Source organism: Ziziphus jujuba, chromosome 3, assembly GCF_031755915.1.
Source record: "Ziziphus jujuba cultivar Dongzao chromosome 3, ASM3175591v1".
In the NCBI taxonomy this organism is placed as follows: domain Eukaryota; kingdom Viridiplantae; phylum Streptophyta; class Magnoliopsida; order Rosales; family Rhamnaceae; genus Ziziphus; species Ziziphus jujuba.
The window spans coordinates 20,587,255-20,604,546 of record NC_083381.1 but is presented as its reverse complement, the minus strand read 5'-3'; the positions used below and the strand labels follow the sequence as shown (position 1 = coordinate 20,604,546).

The 17,292-nt window shown below is 29.2% G+C and overlaps 1 protein-coding gene across 1 annotated transcript; it reads left to right on the top strand.

Moving 5' to 3' along the window:
* Positions 1-13,139: 13,139 nt before the first annotated feature.
* Positions 13,140-17,020, top strand: LOC125423151 (uncharacterized). Its single transcript, XM_060815292.1, has 4 exons — positions 13,140-13,290; positions 15,550-16,014; positions 16,245-16,301; positions 16,615-17,020. The coding sequence occupies exons 2-4, from the start codon at positions 15,559-15,561 to the stop codon at positions 16,837-16,839; spliced, it is 738 nt and encodes a 245-aa protein (XP_060671275.1). The 5' UTR covers positions 13,140-13,290; positions 15,550-15,558; the 3' UTR covers positions 16,840-17,020.
* Positions 17,021-17,292: the final 272 nt, after the last annotated feature.

Here is a 17,292-nt window from a genome sequence, read left to right as displayed (position 1 = left end):
TATGGGTAGCTGTTCCCTTCCACAAGTGATGGGAATTCCTCCACAATAGCACCATATATATACATACACAATTTTTATTTTAACAATTTAGTTTAGTATTTTTTTTTATTTTACATATTTATGATCTAACTATATGTTAGAATTTTTAACATCAAAATGAATTTGCCTTCTGTCAGTCAAATAGCATTTGATTATGATAACTATATAATATTTAACACAGGATTTTAATTTTGTAATGTATATACTTGTATTTTGAATTTTTTTTTTTTTGGTTAAAGTATTTTGAAAATTAATGCTAGTGTTTTATTAAAGAAGTACATTGAGATTTTTTAATATATATCCATTTGAGTGTGCAACATTTTGTCAACCAAGCAAAAATTTCTGGTTCCTGGAAATAGCTCAGTGATGAAAGTCATTGCTTTTTTGGAAAATGTCGATCAAAGTTCAAATATCTCCCCTCCTTATATCAGAAAAAAAAAAAAAAAATTCTAATGATTTTTACCTATACTCCTCCATATATATAATGTCTTGAATTCAAATAACTCTAATGATAAATAAATACATAAATAAATAAATAAGAGTCAAAAAGATATCTAAGAACCAAGGAGCTGGACCCTCTTTAATCCGTACAATTTTGTCAACATAATTTAATACACTTTTAGCAAGAAGATAGCTAAACCATTAACTTCTCTAGGAGTAAATGTTCATAGTTGTTATTTATAAGTGATTGGAACATATTAAATGTAAATTTTTTATTGACTATAATTAAGTGATTATTATATATTTATTATTCACCCAAGCCATAATTTAATTATAACAAAGATATTCTAATATAATATAAATTAAAACCTCTACTATAACTTAACCAGTGAAAAAAAAATTATAAAAACGAAATATAACAACAAAAAAAATTATACAAAAGAAATATAACAGTAAAAATATATAGGAAATACGATTTATCTTAACAAAAACTTTTTGTAATACATAGTGTAGAAGATAGTTTTTTGAAACTTCATAGTTAAAATTCATTAGCATAAATACAACAGTAATGCATAATGCATTTATATAAATTAAAATTCATCACAGACAAAAAAAAAAAAAAATTTAATTCATCAACTTTAAAGGTTTTTGTTAAGAATATATGTTAATATTATATATACATGTTGCTATACGCAGGGTACAAAGGCTCACAGACAACCTCCACCTCAGGCCCCTGGGGTGCCGGTCAAAGGCAAAACTCCAAGTCATCCTCATGCTCCTGTACAAGTAAGTTGAAGCAGAGTCGCTAAACATCAATAAAAACAGTGATTCATGCGCACATATTATATTATACATATAAAATTAAATTCTATCAAAGTTTTGTTATTTTTGAGTATACATATAATGTATTAGTTTTATTGTATGCAGGGCAATATGACTTTCATGCAATCTGCACAGGTAGGAGTTGATGCAGGCAATGTAGCAGTTGATGTAGGACATCTAATGGCTCATATTGTTGATGAAATGGAAGACGCTGAAGGAGATAGAGACGCGATGGGAGAGGAGGAAGGAGATTTAGATGCACCGGAAGTTGAGGATGCATCCAGATTTGCTGATGCAGCAGAAGGTCTAATGGGAGATGCCTTGGATATGGCAAGTAATTGTCTCATTATGTAGAACCTTACTTCAACATATTTAATAGTTAGTTTAATTCACAAGTGAGCAAAATTTAGCAGGGAGTTAATTATTCAGCAAAAATAAACATAATTAAATTTTTTATTTTTTTGGTCTGTAAAATGTAAATTATGGGATACAGAGGATGTTCTTCAATTAAGATCAACCCTCTAACAAAATACAGCTGATTCTACTAATTTTTACATAGGAAATAATTGATAAAAAAAATAACTTATTTTGTATATGACATCTTCCAAATATGAGCACTAGCAGGATTTCACATATTGCATTTGCCCTGTTTTGTCCAGGGCCAAAAATAACCTAATCTGGCATGCTACCAACATTAACTTGGATATTCCAATGAAGATCTTTTATCTTATTTTTTCTGTTTTCATTCTTGTTTGACAAATGATTTATCTTATTTAAAATAGGAATGCAGGAAATAAGAAGAATGTTTAAGGTAAACGTATAGAAAAATGGAATGATAAGAGGGAAAAAAAAAATCTAGTACTCTTGTTTAATTTGTAAGGATGGAAAAGTACTGCAAGAAATAATAATAATAATAATAATAAATAATAAATTAATTGCTAAATCACTACTTTAGCCATTAGTATTAATTATATATAAACATAAATAAAATAAATTTTTAGAAGGGGATTTGAATGCGAATTACCTTCTATATATTAAAAAATATTAATAAGAATTTCTTTAAAATTTTTTGTTTCATTATGTGATTTTTCTGCTATTAGGAATAAGCATTTACCAGCCTTAGCGATCGGCCAATTCCTCCAACATCGTCTTACTAGTTATACTAGAATAAATTTACTAGCACGTACTGAGTAAAAGACAAAAAGTCCACAACCCTTTTGAATTGACGACTTTCATGGTAGTACTTGAGACAAAGACAAAGTCCTCTACAAACCCTTTTCAATTGACGAATTACTAGTTATACAAGAATAAATTTTCTAGTAGTTTGACCAAAGCTATTGATTTATTCTAGAAAGTGCCTTTGAATGCTTGATGGACAAAGTCCATAAAATTTCATTTAACAACACGTTCATCTTTGTTATTCAATTTTTAAATATACAAACCACCATAACCATAAGCCTAATAAGTATATCTTTTGATTTTCTGAAATAAATTAATAGTTGTACCCACTTTATGTGTGGTGGGAACATGGAGAGAAAGATGAAAGATTTGTGAGAGATGGACCGGAATTGGATTTTACACCTTAAAACCCTCTACACCTGTGGACTAGAACATGGGAAAGAAGATGAAACAGAAAGATGATTTAATTTTGAACATGGGGAGAAAGACAAAATTATAATTGATTTAATTTTGCAAACTTGCATTAGTAAGGATTGAATCCAAAACCTCTGGCTTTGATTCTATATCAAACCACAATACAATACTCTTGATTTCAAAAATTCAAACTTGTAATAGGTAGTTTGAAATTGGATCGTATACTTTACTAGTACATATCTTCTTGGTGTAATTTGTTTGTCCAGTACTTAATATCTTATTCATTTAAACAAATTAAATTAAACTGAACCCAAAATATGAAACTCTTACACAAAGTCCATTAAGGTGATTAGAGTCCACAGCCACCATGAAAAGTACTAGTAATGTCGGCACAGGAAATCTAGCAGTTGGTGCATGCAGTGAAGAAAATATAGATGTCAATGAAAATATCGAAGGTATAAATTTACAAAAATATCGATGGAAATATCGATAAGGTTATGAAAACTGTAAATTTTTAATTTAGAATACAAATTTTGAGATATAAAATAATTAATATAATAAAATAATATAAAAATTCAATAATTAGAATACAATAATAATAAAATATAATAAAACACTCATCCAATTAAGCATATATACTAAAATCTTATATATTATATAACAAAAAAACTAACAATGTTATTTATTTATTTTTAAATAGATAAAATCAAATTTATTAAAAAAAAATTAAATTAAATTAAACACTAAGATAAAAATAAAAAATAAAAAAAATAAAAAGATATGTATTAAAATACTATATATAAAAAAATCATGTATTATCCTATATAAAATATAATATTATCATATTATTATTTTATATTATTTTATTATAAAATATTGTCATATTTTATTTATTTATTTATTTTTTTCTTTCTCTTTCCTTCCCCCCCCACGGTGGAAGAAAGATTTCTTTCTTTATCCTTTCTTCTTTTTCCTTTCTTCCCTTTGTCTTCTTCCTCTCTCTTTTCTCTGCCAGATCACAACCAACCCAACAGGGAAACAAATTCATAACATATCATATCTCAAAATCACAACCGCCGACATCTTCCCGAAAAATCCACCGAAACCTGACAACTTCTCGCCGACTTCTCCACTGGATTTTCCACCATATCCACCCAAAAAATGAAATCCCGACCAACTCCTGCGTTTCCAGGTGAAACCCATCAAATCCGGCGACACCCATGACAGAAACTCTTCCCCCTCCCCCCCCCCTCCCTTTTGGTGTTGGAGGTGGTCGACAACCGACAGTATCGATGACTTTTCACCGGTGTCGGCGACATTTGCTTCACTAGGTGCATGAGCACAAATGTCGCGACTACCGATGCTAAGGGAGATGTCAGTAGTTGGCTCATGATGTAAAACAACCTGGCTTCATCGTATCTAATAATTACCTTAGTTTTCAATTAGGAGCCACAAATCCAAAAAACTTGAAAGATATGTACATACAAATTTTACACATAATTCAGATATGGAGTATTGTAATTTCCTTACTTTCATAATTTGAAGGCTTAATTCAATGTCTTTTTCAATAAGTAATTCCAAACGAAAACACTTTTTCTTTTTGGGTCTCGGTTATGTTTTCAATTTACAATTTTATTAAGTCCTTGAATCTACCAAAGCTATTGTATACAGTATTAAAATTGTCTTCATTTAAACAAATCTACAGATATCCAATCTCACTTTTAAGCTTCATTAGAATTTGAGCTAATTATGAAAAAGAAACAAAACTAAAGATTTTTCTTTATCCACCTCAGGTGAAATATAAGATACATGGATGAATTATGATCACCACAGATATATTTTTTGATCGAAAATCACCAAATATATATGTATTACCAAGGATTGGGGACAAAAGACCCCTTTTTGTTTTCCCTTTTTTTTTTTTTTTTTTTTCCTGTCATTTTTCTTTAATTGTCTCATCTTAACCTTTTCTATTGACTCCAAAGATGGAGCCCATATCCATTTATCGTCATCGAGCCACAATGGGCCTTTACTTTTTTTTTTTTTTTTTCCCCTTTTTAGGGTTTACCGATCAATGAATCTCCAACTCAAGATCCGCAATTGTGAATGATATGGAATGCCAACAAGCTGAGCTCACGGATCGGTAATGGGCCTTAATAGGCTCATCTGTTATTTTATTTATTTATTAATATTTTTAAATAAAATAATATCATTTTAATAGTGGATAGAGATGGGAATGGAAAATTAATAAAATGATAGAAGATCCGGATTCAATTTTCTCATAACTTTAATGGTCAAAATTTTCAAGCAATTAGCTGCTTTTATTTATTCATTTTCTTTTTTTTTTTTTTTTAAACAAATTAAGCCTTCAGCTGCAAGAAAGAATATATTTATTTATTTTCTTCCTGAGACTTGAAAGTATATATATTTATACTCGTACAATTAATCAGTTAATCACTAGATCATACATTACAATTTAACTTAATTTGTACTCATTTACAGACTGATTGAATTTTTTTTTTATTTAACTTTCAGGAAAAAAAAAAGAAAAAAATGGACCGAGTGTTAGCAATGTTACAGATTATGGTAAGCAAAGGAAATCTTATTTTGCACTTCACAGTTGTGCAGTATCATGTGAATGAACAAAACGAATCATGGTCCATGCACGGAAGACACCATAATATAATATACTTGAAGAAATCGTTGGGGGAAGAAAATTATATACGTAGTAAACAAATTTTGGATACGAAATTTTGTCTATTTTGACCGCTTGGTTGGTTATTAATTTGATATAATCATGTTTAGGGAAACTTTTTTTATGTTTGGGTTTATTTACCAATGACAATGTCAATAAAATTGTCGACAATATATTGTTGAAAAATTACCATCTGCGACTCGAAAAGTGGGGTAAGAGATGAATCTTTCCTGGTATGGTGGATATTATTAGAGATATTCATAAATAATATCAGTAAATATAGGCTAAACCAATAAAAATCACGAATAAAGAGGTTAGTTGGAAGGTTTCTTAAAATTCACTTTTTAATCTCAAAAAATATTCTTTATTATAAAGATTATGTTTTTTTTATTTTATTTTAAAGAGTGATTTTGGAGATGTTCTTAGCTAGTGGTAATTAGAGTTTGTTAGATATTTTAAATAAATAAAAAATTTTAAAAACAAAAACCAAAAAATAACACAAATTGAAATTACATTCAATTTTGTATTTATGTTTTTTTTCCTATTAACTTATAGTTAACTTATATAAAAGCTTCAATGATTTCAAAAAAATTAAAAAAACTTATCAAGATTATATGACAAAAAAAATTAATAATCAAGTTTTAAAAATTCGATAAGACATCTTCTCCACCTAGTTTATAAATTTTTTTCATTGCAAATGATGCATTGTTAATAGATTTAGCATTATGGTCTCTCCCAATCAATTGTTGACCATCTCTGGTCATCCAAGACTTAATCAATACTTATTATATATAATTTTGCTTCAATAAAGATGCTAAATTAAGAACATTGTATTGATGTACATCCCACCCGGAACATGTTATATTTGCAATATATTGCAAAATGTGCATCCGAATAATGTCCTTATCTTAATATTCTCATAAAAAAATTTCCCTACTTATATATAAGAATAAATGTTCTGCTAGTTGAGCAAATGCTATTGACCTATGATAAAAAAAAAAACCCTTAGATGTTGAATTTAAAGCCTGGGAATGGAACTTCCTTCTCTAATTTATCAAAAAAATAAAAATAAAATTAAAAATAAAATCTAGTAAGCACGATTGAAATATTTGCTGGACAAAGTCCACAAACCTCCACCCGCCAAACTATATGCATGATATAATTAGCTTCACCAGTTTGTTTAAAAGAAATAATTGTACTTTCAAAGTTATTATAGCAGAACCCAAACGGATTTCTTCCAGAAGGCCAAGCTCTAATAAGTTACCTTGTAACTTCCAAAGCGCTGCGTTCATCAAGCAGCTGGTGCATCTCAACTTGTATACAACCGAAATATTTTGTGTGTGAGTGCTGTTATTCTGATGACTCTGACCTCAACTTTTTTCATTGACCCTGCAGATGGGGCCCTTTTAAAATTATCTTTATCGAGACATAATGGGCCTCTTATTGGGTTTCCATTAAGAATGTTGGCCCAGTTTCCGTACTAAATGGGCTCTCATCTAATTTTTCCCTTAAATTCCGCCTTCCTCTGTTTTATTGTCCTTTTAAAATAACGACATTATCTAAATATTTTTGTGATTATTTTTCAAATGAGATCTAAACAAAAATAGAAAAGAAAAAAAAAAAGAAAAAAAAAAAAACAACAACTCATAATATTGGCAAATATGATCTACATTCGATGCCCTTTTAAATATTGTAAAATTATTGTTTCTTCTTTATTTTAATCTTTAATACAATTACTCCATATTCCATGAAATTATTCAGAAAGATTGAACAATCATATCTTAAACCTTCCTCGGGAAAAGAATATGAAATTCCCAACTGAAAAGATCCCCTGTGACTTCGCTCTTGCTCTTTCGTCCTAGGGTCGCCATGCATATCCTTCAATAACATACATTTTGGTTTAAATAACCCATAAAGTGTATAATTAACAAGCTGCTTTAATTAATAAATTTATCAAAAAAATGTCGTTGAATTAAACTAAATATACCAATTTACGGTTGGCTGCATTTATACCAATTCATGGAGTACAACATATGCATGGAAAAAATTTCTAACCTGCTACCAAATTGGGATTTTCTTTTCAAGTATTCATATTCTAGAATTTCCACAACAATTAATATATTCATAACAAAATTTTATCCTCCTTTAAATCTAAATCAAGTGGATTAAAATATTAGACCTAGATCTTCTGCTTGTTTTTTCTTTTATCTTTATATATGATTTTTTTTTAACATAGAAAATATTTAATAGTATGTGTTTTATTTGAATTTAATTATGTTTTAAAAAATTGTGTTAATAAAATAAATACATATCATCCATTGAATTGAAAAAAACATGGTTATGATTAAAAAATAAGCATAAATATATATATATATATATATATATAGTCCGTTTATGGTGCGGACAGTCCTCATGCGGACTATAGTATTGGTGATGGTTTTTCATAGTATTAGTGACAATTTTCTGAAAAACCTTCGCTGATACTATAAAAAACCATCACTAATAATGTGATTCTCATACGGACCATGCTTACCATAAAATTTTCATATATATATATATATATATATTTATATATATAAAACCAAATAGAAATTCTATTTCTCAAGACATCAACGCCGCAGACTTATTTTTATTTATTTTTTGAAACGATCAAAACCATAAGAGTAAGACAATAATCCAAGTCATCAAATTAAGATTCGAAGTTAATATGCCTCTTATTACCAAAAAAAGGCTAATATACCTCTTTTCCTCGGCATTGATACACTCAAGAAAAAAGGTAGAACTCTAAATCCTAGAAGGAAAAAAAAAAAAAAAAAAAAAAAAAAAAAAAAAAAAAAAAAACAGATCCTAGAAGAAATCTGCCAAATATTCCTGTTTTCGTTGAAATTGATATTCATCTAAATACAGGGTGTGGTGCAAAAAGTTGAAATAAGAAATTGAAATTTCAAAACCAGCAAAGTCGGACTGAAATAAGAGCAAACAAGCTTCACGACAGGGATCATTCCCAAAAACTACCACGAAGGTCCAAATCAGCACTTTCTTCATAAGACACAGAAAGCAGGGCAGTTCTTTTTCCTGATAAGAAGCACGTACATAGATCTCGATTGCCGTGTCGTAGAGAGAAAAGAAAGGGCCTTGCCTACTATAGAGTCAGCAAAAAATAGCATTCACGGCAGATCAAGAGGGTCTTTGAGTGCATGGAGAAAAATTTCCTTGTGATCCACAAGATTAAGATTAACATACATTTTGTTCTGGTGGGCTACTTTCTTTTTTTTCCTCTTTTTTTTTTTTTTTTTTTTTTTTGGGTTCTTTTTTACTTTTTCCTTTTTTTTTTTTTTAACATAAATTGAGGACGAGGGAGAATTTTTATACCAGATCTCGAACCAGGACAGTTATTAAATTGCGAGTTCCTGACATAATATTATATAGGAGCATAATAGAAAATGCAAAAGATCTAGGGTTTTTAGTTTTATTTTGTATTTTCCGTGGATTCATTATTCATATGCAATTTGCCGATTTTACCTTTATATGGCTTATCATAAAGTGAGCACTGTAAGCCACTCCATTAGAGCCCAGACCCTTTTGCACTTTCAAACGAAATGTTCAGGAGTATTATTTTTCTTAAAATCAAAAAAATATAAATACGTTTTTGTATTTCTTTTTCTTTTACATTTTGGCCGCTTACTGGAATTAGTCTTCCCCTGCAAACTACATATGTTAAAAGAGGCTTATTATACATGACGGAAATTTCCCCAAATCCATCGGTACACTTGATTAGATTCAGGAATTTGAGATTCCTTTGACCAGGGCCGGCTTAAGGCATAGGCCACTAAGGCCATGCCTAGCCCCCATTTTCTTGGGGCCCTAAATAAAAAGATAAAAAAATCCATATATAAAAAATATACATATATTAAATAGAATATAATTATTAATTTATTTAAAAAATATACAAATTTTAATTTAAAAAAAATTAAATTATTTCTAATTAATTATTTATTTTGAGATGAATTTTAATTGATTGTTTATTGCAATAATTATTTTTAATTAGTTTTATTTTTGAAAAATAATATTAATTAAGTTCAATTAAATATTTTATAATTTATAATTGATTATATTTTAATAATAAAAAGAAGAAAAAAAACATGTTAAATATTCCTCTCATATATGCATTTTTTTTATTTGTTTATGCATTTTTTCTCATCTTATTCATTTATTTTCATCATTTATTATTCACTTGTCTTTTATATTTGTTTAATTTTGATATCCAACCTATATCATTTGCAATTTTGATGCAAATGATTTTAAAATAAAAGATAAGCTTGTAAGTGACAATTTATTTTAATGGATTTATATTGTTCATTCTCATAATAGTTTTTATTTTAGTTTTTTATTTTATGAATTCATGATTTTAATTATTTACTAATTAGATTTATTTTGAGAATTAAAACTTAAAAAAAATTAAGATTTTTTCACTATGTATAGATTTATTAATTTTGGTTAGTGCAGTTTCAATGGAAATTTTTTTTTTAAAATTGAAATTAATAAAAGCTTATTTATGTTCAATTATATCTCAAAAAAATTAAACAATTAACAATTTTATCAATTGAAAAATATTAATTATCAAATTTTAAATATAACAATTTAATTACTAATTTTACATTTAAAAAGCCAAAAAAAATATAAATTTTATATAAAAAAATCTATTTTATAAAAAATAATATTTAATTATGATCCTAAATATTTGTTTGGCTTAGGGCCTCAAAAATTGTTGAGACGGCCCTGCCTTTGACGATTCTAAGTTCTAGAATCTACTGAATATATTCATATAAAAAAATATGTAACCCAAACCAACTTTGCAATTAAAAATTCCCTTGTTTAATTTCGATTGTACTAATACTTGTAGCTGGGCAAAAACTTTTAATTTATTCCTTGCCAGGTACGGTTGTTTGATGGAGAAACCTACATCCTTTTAATTTATTACAGGCAATATTTCATCCTAACTTTTTTGAGGTTTATACTAATATAATTTAATTTTTTAGTTTTGAAAATTATAATTAGTAACGGTAAAAAAGGTGGAAATGATATTATTTTAAAAGTATTAAATGTTTAAAATTAAAAAAAAAAATTAATAATTTTTTAAAACCAAATTAATGAAATTGCGTTTAAGTCAAACCTTCAAATAATTGAATGAAATATTCCCTTTATTACATCACACTACCAAGATCATCTTCACTGAGAAAAAGAAAAAGAGATATCTTCACTGGGTTGCATAAGCAATGTTACAGGTCGCTCTGAGGAAATAACAAATTGTTATTGTTTAATTTTTCTTCTTTTTTTTGGCCATCAGTAATAAAATATATATAATTTTGATAAGGATATTTTAATTTTATATAATCATTCTACAACACAAATTGATCAGAGCAGTTAGTTTGATTATAGTTGAAATTTTTTAACTATATTTTAACTGAATAATTATTCTCCTCATGAATGAATATATATATATATATATATATATATATTTGTATTTAATTTGGTTGGGTCAAGCAAACGTACCCTCAGTTTGTGAGTTAATTGGCCTTGAAGGTAAATAATAGATGTACCGAAATTTTATGTGTGTGTGTGCGTGCAAGTGTCTAATTAACGATTTTGTTAAAGTTTTTAAACTTACAATTAATTAGTCTCTACCAAATCAAATATTTTAAACTCCTACAATACAAGACTTTAACCAGACCTTCTAGTCGTCCAAGTCCGAGACCTTAAGGGGCATATTCGATATCGCATTGAAAAATGATTTGTCATTCTACAAATTAAAAAATGATAAGAAATGCATTGCTAATTATTTTCGTAATATAAAATTTGAAAGAAGTTGAAAACATCTTGTAAAATGTAGATAGATTTGAAAAGTATCCCAAAGACATATATTTGGAAAATTTTAGAAACAAGGAATACATAATATTTATCATTTTAAATTACGAAATATTTATTTTACACACACATATATATATATATAAATCATAATTAACATATATCTTATATCATATGTAGATAATGTTTATTATTTAAATAAAAAAGACTTATTTTCCTTATATATATATATATCATATTATATATTTACTAATGATTTTATCATTTTTATTTTCAAAAAATATTTACTAAATATGTTTTAAATTCTAAAAATAGGAAATTCAATTTATCATTTTTATTTTTTGATTTATAAAATGAAAAACCATTTTTTAAAACAGTAACAGGCCCTGATCTTTTTGGTAACTGAGAGAATTTTAGAAAGTGATTGTAGGAATATTAGAATAAAAAAGGTTTCGGCTAAATCGATGAATGCGGCATGATGACTAATGGGCAACAGATACTTATGTTGTCAGAGGAAAATAAACGGATATCTATGTTTAATATGTTTATTTAATTGGTTAGGTATTTAATTAAGCAAGGCTGTACGCAAGATTTTCTCCTGTGTGTGTGGGATATAATTTGTAATAAGTATGTAAGAGGAGATTGGCTAATGGCTAGCAGTAGAATAGGAAGAATTGGCTGACACTAGTGGATTGAGTAGAAATTGTCTAGGTTCAATGAATTAGACAGTAATAATGGTTGATTAGATATTATTTGTCTTGGTTCAATGAATGAGAGGTGCATAGTTTCCTATTTATATTTGTGTCAGCATACTTTTATTTAATTAGCTCCAACACTATTTGCTGGTAGTAATTCTAGAATTATTTAACTTTTTAATTGTTTCTTTAATTATTTTGAATATCTTTTTATTGGTGAATATAATTATCTTGAATATTCTGACAAAGATGCAACACCTATTTTATCATAACCAAAAGCTAATTTATTTGGCAACCGTGATTGGATGTTCGATGGACCTACCCGACATGCTTACAAAAACCATTCCCAAAAAGACACACGCACGCACATAGGAAATTTCCAATACCCCATTTTTAAGTACTCCTTCCCTTATATGCTTGACACGTATAATCTTCAGAGGTTATATTCCACGTCATAAACGGCTCTCTTCTTCTCCGTATGCGCTTTTTTTTTTTTTTTTTTTTTTTTTCCAACCCTTTTACTTGGTTTTTATGGCTTTCTCCTTTTCCTTTTCTCTCTTCGCTGCCCCACTTCAACTTCATCCACATAAACTTCTATATTTTCCTTGACAAATTTTCTTTTAGAGTCTGAAATTGCAAAGGTTAGAAGTCGTGCTTTAAGGAAGGAGAAGGCATGAAAATGGAAAGAAACGGAGTAACATAACGCGTTTTTGGAGAAAAGAAGAACCGTTTATGACATGGATTAAATTAATACACGTATCAAGTATTGAATGGAAGCAGTATTCAGCTGTGAGAACTGCGAGAGTATTGAAAATTTTAACATCAACTAGCTACTACTGTTAACGACAAGTTGTTATTTATCTATTATTTTATTTCTATAGTCTATATTTTTGACTTTTTACAAAATTTCCTTCTTTTTCTTTTAGATTTCAAGCGATTCACAAAAGTAAAGAATATACTTCTTAAATGCTGTTTTTTAGGGGTAATTTTATCTTTTAGTTCAGCCTTTTAGTTCAACAAAGCAAAACCCTACGGCCATCCAACGCTTATATATTTCCTTTCTCGCGTTCTTCCTTCTTCTTTCCTCCTGCATCGACGATAAAGGCATTAGAACGTTCCCCACTGCTAAAGGCACTACGAGTAAGCGTCTTTTATATTCTTATGTCGTTATTCTTTCATTCTTTTTGTGTGTTTAGTTCTCACTTGAAACTACTTTGAAGTTAGGATCTACTTTTATTGAAGTTCTTGTTCCATGTTGGCTTTGGTTTGTGAAATTTGTGAACTTGGTTTGATTAAGTATTACAATACTTGATTGTACAAGTATTATTTATAAAAAGTAGGTTATTTATTCTTGGAAAATGACTTTAAGAATTCACTTTGCAAGGAGATTATTGTATTTTAAGGTAGAAAAATAACACACAAATTAGTAACTATTTGGCAAGAAAGACAGTGTTAACGCGATCCAGGCTGTTTTCCAATTCTTTTCGGTCTTCCTTTTTTTTTTTTTTTTTTTAATTTTTAAATTTTTAATTTTTAATTTTTTTTAAATTATGAATTTAGAATTATTTATTTTACTGGGTTCTTTTTTGGAATTGTTTGGGTTGTTTATATATATATATATATATATATATTTATTTGCTTTGTTTTTCCATCCTCTTTGGTTTTTCTTTTGCGGGTTTGGAATCTTTATCGTTAATTTTTATTTTCTTGGAGAAAATTTTAAATCTTTTTGGTGAAATTTTTTGTTTGAGTTAGGGTTTAGGAATCGGTTATGATCTTGGTATGCTTGGTATTGATTCATTTTTGTTGTTGTTGTGCTTTCAGTGAATTTTGATTTTGGGGTCGATGTTAGGTAATTTTGAATTATGTTTTCTTTGAATGTTTTAGTGTTCTTGTTGATTGGTTATGCTGTTTTATGCTCTAAATATAAGGTTCGTATATCAATCTTTTCGAGAAAGTTTTGGGTGTAACGAAATTCAATATCTTATTGATGATGTTGGTCATGAAAAATTGTACTTTTTTGTTCTGTTTGCGTCTAGCCAGTTGGAAAAAAAAAAGGTTAAATATTTTAGGAAAGAAAATATTATTTCTTTTGTTGCAATTTTAACAAACAAAATATATTATATTGGTCCTGCAAAAATCTGGTTCTTTAGCAGCTAATTTATGATAAGCCAAGATTGAAAGCAGTATTACCGGTTTAACTCTTTATACAGGTTCCTTTGAGCCTCAAATCAACACTAACAACACATAATACTAATATTTTTGACCCTATCCAAGCGTTGTTTTAAACAGAAGTCGTAAGTTTCAAGAAGATAGTTTTGGTTATAAGACATTACTGTTACATTACTGTTAAGTTGAAGTCAGTATGATGGTGTGCCTTAATCAAGTTACATGTCATCTTCATGTGTAACTTTCAAAGACTAATTGTAAATTTGATAAGGTTACTAAAAATTGGAAAAGGACTAAAGTTCATATTGTTGATTTTCTATCATGGAAAGCAGCAAGAGAACAGTTTTTCAATTTGATGATGATGGCTAGATGAAGTGCATTGATTATAAATTATTCATTCGCCTTTGAGTCATTGCTTAACCTTTTTCTTTATTTTTTGGGGAAAGTTTTCCCAACTTTATTATGTCTTTAATGGTTACAATTTGTTCTCTCTTGAATTTATGCTTATGGTATTCTTATTATGCAAATTTCGCATGCAACAGTACCACTAGGTTGACTTTAAATTGCAATAGGTATAAGTATTTTAATGTGCAAAATTAGTGTTCTTTTAATTTGCGTGGAGTAATACAAACACATACCCTTCAGGTGCCTTTAATATTGCTAGGATTTAGAAGGCCAGTCGGTTTGGTCCAGTCATAGAGCACCCAACTCATTACTTATCATTGTCTTTTATGGACATACGAAACATGGCAAAGAAAATTCATGATCTCCTATGTATATTATTCAACATTTTTAGCAGCATTATAAGTATTCTAGTAAATTTTTAAACACATTAGTGAAAATGAAATTTTTGGTTGATTATAACAAGAGATGGTACTAATTTTAGATTGGTTTTCTCAAATAGGAGATGATGTTCGGAAAAAAAGAAAAAAGAAAAAAGCTTTGAATTAAGTAATATTGCAAAAGCTTTTGATAATTATAGAAAGTCTAATATCCTGTGTTTTTTACTAGTTCAAATGTGATATAAGACCTTGAGCACAAGATTTGCGTATGTTGGTTTACTTAATATTTTCAGTAATAATTTAACATAATTATTGTCTCAAGTAACATACCTAGTGTATTATAAATACATCAAGCAAAACTAAGTAATACATAGTTCGATCTCTTTGTCCGATAGAAAACACAATTTGTACCCACTTCTTCAGAGTTTGTTAAATATTGTCCACGCAGGTCTTCGAAATGGAATCCTTCCGCAAAGCCAAGAAAGTTCGGCTCCGCAACCGACACGGAAAATACATGGTTGCCAAAGACAATGAATCGTCGGTTGTGCTGGACAGAAATGGATTACTTGAACGAGCTAAATGGACCGTCGAGTTTGTAAAGGGCTCCAACTCTGTCCGTCTTAAGAGCTGCTACAACAAGTATCTCACCATCTCCTGCGATCGTTTGGCACCTCTTTCTAAAGGTCGGAAAGTTGAACAGACCTCCTTGTCATTTGACGACCCTTATGTCCAGTGGCAGCCGATCCAAGATGGGGAACACATCAAGCTCAAGAGCCAGCAAGGTTTCCTCAGGGGTTATACGGGGTGGTATAGACTATTGCGGGACAAGATCGGCGATTATACATCTGATGAAACACAAAGGTCTGACTTGCGATGGAAAGTTGAAACCGCTGAAAGTCTTGAGGGACATGAGGTATCTTACAAATTGACTATATATATATAATTTTGCTAAAAGAACGTGCCAGATCCCATTATAATGTGCACGCCACCAATCTTTTGGTGATGATAGATTGTTGTCATCAAAGATGGTGTTCACATTATGGTGGATTTTGACGTACATCACAGCAGAGCTTTATATATATATATATATATATATATAATATTAACCAAAATTGTTAATGTTATATATGTCACTATATGCAGGACACAAGGACTCCTGAGGCTACTCTGGTGCCTACAAGAGGTCAAACTACAGCTCAGGTTTGTCTTCTTTCTCCTCGTGTCCATGGACAAGTGAGTTGAACTTGAAAGTCTAAAGCTGAATCACCAACATCAATATAAAATAGTGATTCATGAACATACATTAATATTTTTTTAATTAAGTTCACCAAAACTTTTGTTTCTTTAATTTGAGAATGCATCAAAAAGTTTTGCTGAAACTAATGATTGTGTGTATTAATAATGATCTTGTTGGGACAGCTTAATGATAATATTTATATTCCTCTGTATATGAAGTTTTAGATTTGAATAATCCGAACAATAAAAATATATATGATGTATTATATATATGCAGGCTGAGGAGGCTAGCAGACAAAAAAAGCTGCAACTAGGAATTAGGGCAACAGGTGTAGCAGTTGGCGCAGCAGGTGTAGGAGTTAGCGTAGCAGCGCTAGTGAAGGGGGACGCTAGCAGGGAAGAAGGTGGGCCAGTAAATGGGGACGCTGGCGAGGAAGAACAGGCAGGAATGGCGGATGCGGTCGGAGTTGAGGATGTAGACGCAGGAGATGGAGATTGGTAGTTCTAACTTCTAAGAGCATCTTCAATGTTCTGTATTAGAATCGGAGTCGGATCTGTTCAAATGGTGTCCCCAAGCCTGTCCTCCCAGTCAATCAATGCCACCTCATTTTAAAAAATAATACTTATATTTTATTATTAGTTTATTAGTTTTCTACCTTTTTTTTTTTTTTTTTGCCCTAAAATACTCCTTTTTGCCTTTGGATTCTGTAGCCATACCAGTATTCATCAAACCTTAATTCCTTCGATTACCAACAGATAGATGGCTGGGTTAGAATTTTCTTAAATTTAAAAAAAAAAATATATATATATATATATATATTGAGGCTTGGGCATGGTTCAACAAATATGAAGATACAAGTATGTATATTTTCGTTGTCTGGTTTGATGAGTTGAGAATTTGATGTAACAATCATTTGAAGTTGTGGATTGAGCTTAGCGCCATATACATCAACTT